Source organism: Mauremys reevesii, linkage group 21 (genome assembly GCF_016161935.1).
Source record: "Mauremys reevesii isolate NIE-2019 linkage group 21, ASM1616193v1, whole genome shotgun sequence".
NCBI lineage: Eukaryota > Metazoa > Chordata > Testudines > Geoemydidae > Mauremys > Mauremys reevesii.
This window is the reverse complement of record NC_052643.1, coordinates 8370347-8380693: the sequence shown is the minus strand read 5'-3', so window position 1 is coordinate 8380693 and position 10347 is coordinate 8370347. Positions and strand designations below refer to the sequence as shown.

The window sequence follows — 10347 nt, the reverse complement described above, 5'->3', positions numbered from 1 at the left end:
AACAGGAAAAGTCACATCCGTGACACAAAGGCTATCCTCTCCCCACATTTCAACTCCCTGCTCAACGCATGGGGGGCACTAAACCTGTTAAAAATAAATAAATAAAAGCTGACCAGAATTTCTTTTAACATATGCAAAGCACAGTTTTCCATTAGCCTCATTCTCAGAAACATTTTCCCCCAAAAATTAGCCTAAGGCAACAGGCAGCATGGAAAATTTCAACCTGAATGCTAAAAGTTTGGCAAAGTTATTAGTAATTGAAAACAGGGTCTTAGAATGGAAAGTGTTGGGCAACCTTAGCAGCCCTGCCTATAACTATTGAGCATGCTCTGTCTGCTGCTGCTATCTACCTTAACAGAAGTGGTAATGTGTTTCTTCTCAGTGTTGCAAGCACCTCATTTTACTTGGAAATACAGCTCTGAAGACAGGTCATTTATTCTCATTAGAAATTCCTTGGCAATTATCAACCTTGTGCTTAGTTTCCAGAACAAAGTACTGAACTTAACACTGAGAAACCCTTGACCATGATCTTTAAGTAGTAAAGAAGTAGGAGTCTACTTTCCTCGTAATTCAGAAGCATCATGTTCTCTTCAATATTGTGTGGGGAAGTAAGATACAAGGTGCTGCTGCTGCTGAACAGATAAACCATTGATCAGTCCTTCAGATAAAATCCTGTTACAGAAAAAGGTTTTCCGGAAGCACTAGTCTCTGGTGTGGGGTTCTCTTACAGCCAGTAAATACGTTGCTTTTATTCCCTTTTCTGGCACTATCTGATTATCGCCCTGAGAGGTTTTGCAAACTGCCTTGAGTAATCTGGGGATGGGGATGAAATAAGCGAGTCTTCTCACAGTACAACCTCGATCATCTAAATGGCACCAGGAGCACTGAATAAGTTTGGATAACTGAGGAAACTTTTACTGACACCATGGACATGACCCTGTTTCACATAACTAAGCTTGTACTGTTTTAGTGGGTGGCAGAAATACCACAGGATCAGATCTCATTAGTTTGGCATTTCCCTACAACATACCTTCCGAGAGTTCTGTTTAAAATATGAACTTTAAAACACAGGTTGAGATTTCCCAGATAGTCTAGGGTATCTAGACATTTAAAATTAATGGAAGATGTTTAAATCCCCTAAACTGCTTGAAAATCTCAACCTTAAAATAGAATATAAAATGAGTAACTATTATTGCTTTAAGGGAAAAGTCTTCAGGAGAGGGCTAAAGGGATCCTTCTTTGGCCTACAGCATAACAGGGAAAGCACAGAAAAACAAGTGTGTATTAAGAGCTGGTTCCTTCTCCCCCCTCATTCGATACTGTGCAAGGCTGAAATTTGTACTTACTTTATTCTGCTTCCTGAAGTACTGAGTAATAGCATCTTTTGTTCTTTCTAAAAAGACCATTGCCTGGAAATCAGTTTCTCAACATCTAGCTATTGTGTGTGCAAAATTTTACTTTTACCCATGATTTAGAGAAAGTTTGGAGTTCTTGTCCCTTTTCCCACCATTTTTTCCCCTATTTATTTCCCCCTTTAAATCCAAACCCACTTCAGTAGTGTACTCGGTTCTGGCTGTAACGAAAGCTGCTGGCACTCCGTTTTCAAAAGGTGCTGCTGCTGCTTTTTAACCTACAGAAAAAGTGAACCATAACACGTGTAGACTGAAAGGTATTTATTTAAAAACAACAGCTTTGGCATTTTAAAACCAAACAATCTTCAAATCACTACAAAGTCGGACGCCTCCCCAGTAGCCAGAACATACCAATGCACAAACTCTCAATAGTATCCTCAGAACAGAAAACTGACAGGTCAACATTTCCAAATTTAACCCAGAAATCACTTCATTAAACTGATTGTTTTGCACTCTACAATCACAGAGGCTGAACTAAACTTGTGACACCAGCACTTATATATACAGTTTAAGTGGGTGTTATCTGCTATCAAAGTTGAATGCAAAATTAACATCCCGTCCCACCCCTGCCCCGCAGTGCAATAAATTAAAATGCATACTAGAAAGGAGAAGTGACATTGAATTAAAGAGTTTTCTAGTTAGGTTAATTCTGAAGGGAACGCTCATTCTTTATTTTCCTGTAAAGTTAAAAAGAATCAAAGGACTCATCATATTTTCAAGTATTCCTCATCAAATGGATTAATCTTATGGAACTGAACATGTTACACATCAAAAAGACACCCCAGTGATACATGAGATTCTCGTGTAAACCCTTGCATAACCATCAACTTTCCAAGTCACAGGCTCTCCTCTTAACAAGGCACAAAAGGGTTGTTGCTTTCAGAAGATCCTTGTTCTCAGCCGCAGAACTGTCGGGCACTAGGTGTCTTGTGCAAATGGAGGCTGAAAGCAGGACTGTTAGTTCACTTGCTCAGACACTGGGATCTTCCTGTGCAATTAATAAAACAAGGTGTTATCTTGCTTACAGCTACAGAAACATTGTATTTCAGCAACAGATTTCACTTCATCTCTGTCTGTGGCACTGAGTTGTCATTAGACCACAGCAGCTCTGTACCATCGTCACTGTAGCTGGCTCCAGCCCAAGACACTGAATGAGCTAATCTGCTGTCCGTTGCACGACTCCTTGCAAAGCAAAGAGCACCAATGCAAGAAACAGATGCTTACTCAGCTCCAAGTCTATGGCTGTGCAGTTTCTCAGTAATTCAGTGGGTAGTGTCAGTGCTAATAAGCTGTAATGGTGAACACAATCCATTATGTAAAAGGCAGAAGGTGAATCTCCCCGATCCTCCAGTAACAAAAGCAGAGAGAGATACAGACAGCAGTGAATAAGGATCATGAGATAGTTTGAGTTCCAGGATGTAGTAGCCCGCACCACAATACAAATGACTTCCTGAGCACTTTTCCCTTTGCATTAATATTTTGATCATGATCTCAGGGTAATGCCTGGAGAAAGAATGCAACTGTCTGCAGATTTCTGTGAGCTGCACATTTAATCTACATCTTCCTATGTCTAGCTGGAGTCCAGCCACAAGTGCTTCAACTCCCAATGACCTCACAGGATTGCAAGTGTTCAGCACCACTCAGGATCAGCCTCCCACCAGCAGTGAGGGAGGCAGTAAGTTACTTGCATATGAGAGAATCTCCTTGAAAGTCCATCTCTAACCCCCTCTTATTTGGTGAAAATTTAAACTAAATCCAGTGTCTAGTCCAGCCTCAGCTAACCTTCATTTAATTTGCTTTTCCGATTTAGAAAAGCAGGACAATCTGAAGCCAGAATGTTTCCCCTGAGCTCGTCTCTATTTGGTGACTGTTTATTAATAAACACACAAAACAATTCCGCAATTAAGTCTTACAATTGATCCTAAAGAGAGGCGGTTTTAAACAATGCACTTGGCTCACACAGCAAATCATTCTAATTTTTCGTCTTCCCTCCATGCCAGTAAGGTGCAGCTAGAAAGTATTGGCACTAAGAGCAGGAGAATGTTTCCTAGTCTCTGTTGTGTACTAAGTTTCCATCTCTTCTGCTGTTGCCCTTGACTATACCTCGTAAACCAAGTAGTCAAAGCCCTTATGCAGCTGGGAGGTGCAACAAATCTTGGGGCCCAAATCCCCAGCTTTCAGGAAAGAACCCTCTTGTCCTGCCTTCAGGATGGCTGCACATTTAGTCTAAATAGCAGGAGAACTAATATTGGTTTAGCACTTATCCAAACTGAGGCTGGTAAAGGTGACATTCAGTGAGAACCGTGCAGTGACTACAAGTCTAGAATATTTATCCACAGACCCAACAAATAAGCATCTGGACTATGTACTAGGGCAGGAGCTTGCCTGTGTGTGAATTTCCACACTACACAATTCACTCACAGCAGGCAAGTGTGCAAGCAATGCCCACACCACAGTAGGGATAAGAGTACTCCGTGGAAAAAGCATAGCAGCCTTGTCACTAACATTCCACTACTGTATAATTGCAGGCCAAACACTGTATGGTGTCACTGCTGCAACTGTGGTGTTAATACAAACAAACCTCCAAGTTGCTGCAGTGAAAGAGGGTGTCTGCTTTAAACGGCAGCCATCCAAAGATTTTTACAAGGAATAACAATGGATTTATTTTGTTAATGGTTGAGTGAGCCCTATTCTTGCAGTCTCCCTGACCTAATCCTACTGTCTTGCAGGAAGAGTCACCTTTCGGTGCAAGTGTACACACACACATCACATATTTCAAGACAGACTCCAAACCCTTTCACAACCAGAGAGAACCTCCCTAGGAACAGCTGACAGAAAACCAGGCCGATGACTTGGCTCCCAAGAAAGCAGCGGAGAGTGGCAGCTTTTATACCTTACTCCTGAAGAGCGGCTTGGCTCCTGGCCCACAGTATTCATTGTAGATGAGTTTGAACAGAAACAGGTGGAAGAGTGTGATTAAGGAGGCCACACTGAACCAGAACAGGAAGGGTAAACCTGGGTACTGCTTGGCCATGTGCTCCTCATGGGCCAGGATAGCTTTCAGATGTAGCGTGTGTCTCAGGTCCTGCAGATGGGTCAGGTCTGTAGATATATAAAGTAATGGTGTGATAGGCTGAGTCACCATGACAGGGAAGGTGTGACCCCGCAGCTCAGAGGTCAACTCCACAGGCTCGTTCAAGCAGCCTGCCTCACAAGCATACAGCCTAACTGGCTTGTCCTGGAACTTCACAGACACATGCAGGAAGGGCTTTCCTTCAGCATCCAGCAGAACAGCCAGGTTAATCAGGTCCTTGTTATAGTGGATCCCACGCAGGGAATAGCTGTTGTGAAGCACATCAGGGTCAGCCTGAAACTGGAGGTGGTTTTCTGTGAACTGCAGACCTCCAAAGCTGAGCACCATCCCCTGCATGAGACCATGGACCCCAGCCGCCACCAAGCTCTTGCATCCTCGCTTCTGGAGAGTCAGCTTCCACAAGTCTGAGAGCTGCAGGATCTGAGGAACACTGGATAGCTTCTCAGGCCACAGGTTCTCTGCATGCATGGTTGCATGGCCACTGAAGCAGTGGTCGGCATAGTTCAAGTTGGCTTCCATTTTTTCTCTGTCCTCACCACTGATGAGTGGGTCCAGCAGAGGAGCTGGCATGCAGGCTAGGACATAGTAGAGAGTCATATTGACGGTCTTGCTGGATGGTGTATGGGAATCTGTAATCTTTCTCATTTCAACCCCTGCAATATAGGGGAAAAAAAATCGCTCAGTTTGGCAAACAGGTGTGACGTTAAGTGTGTAAACAGAGAAAACAGGAAGTTCTGATTTGCAGACACTGGTGCCAACAGCTACACAGATGTTGGTGTGGGGGTGACAAGGAACTGAGTGCAAACGCTTACGCTTGGCTGCCAGTGCTCAGCCATTTCTAACCCTAGTATCTTCCATTTTAACTTGGTTTGAAAACACTGAAGTGAATGGAACAAATTTGGGACCTGATCATGTGCCATTTATTATAAATCAAATCAGGAAAAGTTGCATTTTTCTCATTTAAAAAAAATTGCTATGTGCAGATCTTGTACTAAGTTTCAGCCCAGAGGAAGTTTTAATGGGCAAGATACATATCCTGTGAAAGGAGACTTACATATTCTTTCCCTAGAACTGTACACATGTGCAACACATGGAGACACCTCAAGCCTACTTCAGTTCCAGTCCACTCACATAGCTGACATTAACTTAGTGTTAACCAACCTTACCCAGTCTAAAGCAAGTACAGGACTATTACATTATCCCTGGAGAAACCAAGGAGCTCTCGGTTAGGAGCGTCTGTGGTTGAATTCTCTCTAGTTAATGGAACTTCTGCTGCTTTGAGACCCTGCAGATGGATGTGCAATGGTGACTAACTTCCTTATTAATGTAGTTGGATTTTCCATGCTTTTTTAAACAGTTTACGAACTGTAATTTACCAGATTTATTTAGGTACTTTGTTGCCTCATCCTACTGATCCAGCCTGTAACAATAGACTACCTCTGAGGAAAGGTTAAAAAATAGGTATGTTTAGTCTTGGGGGGAAAAAAAGACCAGGAGGGGGAGGGGGGGCGTGAGTTGATAAGTCTTCAGATATGTTATGGCCTGTTATAAAAAGGACAGTGATCAATTGTTCTCCATGTCCATTTAACGTAGGACAAGAAGTAATGGGCTTAATCTGCAGCCAGAAAGATTTAGGTTAAATATTAGGAAAAACTTTCTAACTTTAAGGGTATTTAAGTACTGGACTAGGCTTTCAAGGGAGATTGTGGAATCCCCATTATTAGAAGTTTTTAAGAATGGATTAGACAAACACCTGATAGGGATGGTCTAGGTATACTTGGTTTTGTCTCAGCATACAGGGCTGGATGAGATGACCTCTCACGGTCTCTTCCAGCCCTATTAAGTGAGGCTACTACCAGCCGGGGCTACGCGGTGGCGTGGTGAGTTCGTGTCGTCGTTGTCGAACAATCGCTCTGCGATAGTTGCAAAGGAAGCGACGAACCGCCCGCGTCCAGCTCACCACCACCACCAACGCGCGCAGCGCGGCGAGCTTGGAGAGACGGACTTGGATCGATTCGGCGCTGGTGACGGGTGAGTGGTTCGAACTAGGGTAATTTCATTTCGCTATTTCACGCTGCTGAATTGCGTGCCTAGTTACGACCCCGCTTCTTAGTGTGGACCAGCCCTGAGAGTGTCTTAGTATTCAGCCCCCACCAGTCCCATTAACTTAAAGATGTGGATGCTAAGCACTTCTGAAGTGCTTAGCCTAAGGTTTCTCAAACTGGGCAGCCAGGATCAGAGGCTATTTTGTTTTGGTCTCTGACTTGCCTCAAACACAGCAAGTCAGTGGCTGATCCAGAGCAGGGCTAGAAATCAGAAGCTACTTCTTAAAGTTCTCTCCTTAACCTTAGTTTCTTTATCTAACCATGCTTAGCTACCTTTGAAGTGCTTTGAACAAAAAGCATTAGGTTATTAACAACCTGAGACATCCCTACTGTCCCTCTAACCATCTCATAAAGAGGATGGAATTTCATGTGAGCTGAAATGCTTTGTAAGTGACCAGAATGGTGTGGGTGGGGCTCACCTGTTAATGCAAGGTGGTGCTCTCACTATCTGATTGTCAAGTGAACCTAGCACTCCTTACCTGAAATAAACAAATCGGACCAAGTCTGCTGGTGCTCCTGGAACAGGTCCTCAACCCCCATCTGCATCACCTCCAGCATCTCCTTCTTAGCCAACTCCCTCAGCTTGCTGAAGGTCTCCTCCAGGCTGGAGGTCTCGATGGGCTCTGAGGTGTATACCACGGACAGCACTGTCTCGTGGAACTGAGACTTGGGTGCCACCTGCACCCGGGTCACCAGTTTCTTGGCAGCCACCACCACCAGCACCACCTTGGAGCTGCCAGCGAGGAGCACCCGGCCAGAGGAGAGCAGGAATTGCCGGTCCCCCACCTTCTCCAGGCTGGTGGCGAACTTGGCTCCCAGGGCAGAGGAAGGGGTGGAGGCCTCGAAGGCGGTGACCCTCTCGGTGGGGTTGGAGATGTGGATCCGCTGCAGGTAGAGATGGGGCCGGCTGCGGTGAGCCAGCAGCTCCTCCCGGACCGTCACGCAGTCGCGGCTCTGCGCTGCAGCCGCCCCCGGCCCGCTCTGGATACAGCGGACCCGCCGCACCGCCCCGTCCCTCAGCACCACGGCCGCGGCCCGGGCCTCAGCTTGGCCGCTCACCGCCTTGAGCTGCACCAGCGCCGGGTAGTCGGTGGCGTGGGCCGGGCCGGCCGCCGAGGCCCCGGCGGCCACCCAGAGCCGGTTGGCGGCCACGTCCAGCAGGAGGAAGCCGTTGCCCACGAGGGCCGGGTGCCCCCCGGGAGCCTCCTGGGCGCCGTCCCCGGCGAGGCGCAGCCTCAGGGCATCGCCGCGCTCCTCCAGCCCCGGCCAGGCCCGCGTCTCGGCCTGGAGGCAGAGCCCGGCCTCCCCGCCCCGCGGCTCCCCGGCGCCCCAGGGCAGGCGCAGCCGCGGCCGGGCGCCCCCCAGGTACCAGTAGGCGACGAGCAGGAAGCCGAGCAGGGCCAGGAGGCGCCGGGCCCAGCTGCTGGAGAGCAGCCCCGGGAAGCCCTTCAGCCGCTGCTGCAGCCACATGGGGGGCGGGGAGCGGCGGGGCCTGTCCCCGGCCTGCAGCTACCAGCCGCCCCGCGCGGGCGCCCGCATCCCCGGCCCGCGCCCGGGCCCGCGCGCCTCCCTCCGCTCGCTCGCCCTCCGGCCGCGCCCCTCGGAGCCCCGCTTCCGCCCGCGCCGGCCCGAACTGCCGCAAAGGAAGCGCCACCACGGCCGGAAAGGGGAGCCTGCCCCGGAGCGCGACACTTTACGACACACCGGGCTTAACCCTTAGGGGCCCGGGAAGGTGCAGTGTCCGGTGCCAGGCTGGGGGGCGCTGGGGGGGCAGGGGCGGGGCCCAGGCTGGGTGCGCGCTTGGGGCAGGGGCGGTGCCAGGTTGGGGGGGCGCTGGGGGGGCGGGGCGGTGCCAGGCTGGGGCGCTGGGGGCGGGGCGGTGCCAGGCTGGGTGCGCGCTGGGGCGGGGCGGGGCCCAGGCTGGGGTGCGCTGGGGGGGCGGGGCGGTGCCAGGCTGGGTGCGCGCTGGGGGTGCGCTTGGGGCAGGGGCGGTGCCAGGCTGGGGGCGCTGGGGTGCGCTTGGGGCAGGGGCGGTGCCAGGCTGGGGTGCGCTGGGGGGCGGTGCCAGGCTGGGGTGCGCTGGTGGGGCGGTGCCAGGCTGCATGTGTGCTGGAGGCAGGGGCAGTGCCAGGCTGCATGTGTGCTGGAGGCGGGGCGGTGCCAGGCTGCATGTGTGCTGGAGGCGGGGGCAGTGCCAGGCTGGGGGGGCTCGGGGGGGGGCAGTGCCAGGCTGCGTGTGCGCTGGAGGCGGGGGCAGTGCCAGGCTGGGGCGCTAGGGGCAGGGAAGTGCCAGGCTGGGGTGTGCTGGGGTGGGTCAGTGCCAGGCTGGGGTGCGCTGGGGGCGGTGCCAGGCTGGGGTGCGCTGGTGGGGGCGGTGCCAGGCTGCATGTGTGCTGGAGGCGGGGGCAGTGCCAGGCTGGGGGGGCTCGGGGGGGGGCAGTGCCAGGCTGCGTGTGCGCTGGAGGCGGGGGCAGTGCCAGGCTGGGGGGGGGCGCTAGGGGGCAGGGGAAGTGCCAGGCTGGGGGTGTGCTGGGGGTGGGTCAGTGCCAGGCTGCGTGTGCGCTGGGGGTAGGGCAGTGCCAGGCTGCGTGTGCGCTGGGGGTAGGGCAGTGCCAGGCTGGGGGTGTGCTGAGGGACAGGTCAAACTACACTCACATTATAAAGTGTCAGACATAGATGCAACCACTGGAGAGGCAAGGAGAGATGTGCCCCTCAACTTTACTCTCTCAGTGTAGCTGAAGGACGCTTGAGTTTCATTCTTGTTCTTCTTCCCCCGCTTCCTCAAGCTCAACTTTTTTTTAAATGTGGTTGCACCACTAGTTAAGTGAGGTAAAGAGAAACTTCCAGCACAGTGTAAACCCTACCGTATCAGGGGCTTGTTTCAAATCTCTACTATGGGGATATGCAAGATCCACACAGAACAATTCTATCCATTGGATTGGATCGTTAGTAATTGATAAAAGCTGCTGTGCGCAGACACATACCAAATCAGGCAGCCTTCCAGAGTCTAATTTAAAAACAGCCTGACTTGGCAATAGGTTTCTTATACTATAAAGTGGGTATTGTTACTGCACTGTAGAGAGCGCATTACTTAGAGCAGCCCTGCTGGAATACCACCAGCTTCTTCTTATAAATCTCTTTTCAGACATCTAGATCTCAACCACTTAGCATCCTGTTGGTCTGAAATATGATATTTAAGCAGCTGGCTCAAATGAGCCACTTAAATCTCATTCATTTGATTTTAAGTTGCTCTACAAATTCATTTCTGTAGTTTCTGGAGATTTTACACCAGTCTCAAGGCAAAAAGAATTATTTTGCTTATAAAATTAAAGTTGGCCAGGTGGTTCTTTTTTGAAGATTAGTTGTTACTTGGATGTGTCTACTCCAGAGAACTTCTACTTGCTGCAGGGAGTGGTGGCAGTGATTTAGAGTCAGTACTGAATCAGTGCCCCAACATGGAGGGTGCTGTGTGGCTGAAGATACTGTCTTTTGTTCAAACCAAATTCTTGGTCATGTGATGATTTCATGGTACATTTTGTATCAGTCAAGGAGTCATGGCCACATTTCAGTGTAAGGAATTATATTTTGCCTCCTTAAATCTGCTGACTTTACTGACAAAACCAATTTTTTCTCATAATACAAGTTTTTAATTACATGTTATTCCTGTTATCCCAGCAGAGCCTGTAAGCTTAGGGAGAAAAAGCTGGATTCTCTTCTGTTAGGTTTAAATATTTGC

At 49.6% G+C, this 10347-nt stretch overlaps 1 protein-coding gene across 1 annotated transcript; it reads right to left on the bottom strand.

Annotated features, from left to right (window-relative positions):
* Positions 1-1658: 1658 nt before the first annotated feature.
* On the bottom strand, positions 1659-8183 carry KIAA2013 (KIAA2013 ortholog). Its single transcript, XM_039508877.1, has 3 exons — positions 7091-8183; positions 4306-5159; positions 1659-2400 (listed from the first exon to the last, which is right to left on the bottom strand). The coding sequence occupies exons 1-3, from the start codon at positions 8079-8081 to the stop codon at positions 2383-2385; spliced, it is 1863 nt and encodes a 620-aa protein (XP_039364811.1). The 5' UTR covers positions 8082-8183; the 3' UTR covers positions 1659-2382.
* Positions 8184-10347: the final 2164 nt, after the last annotated feature.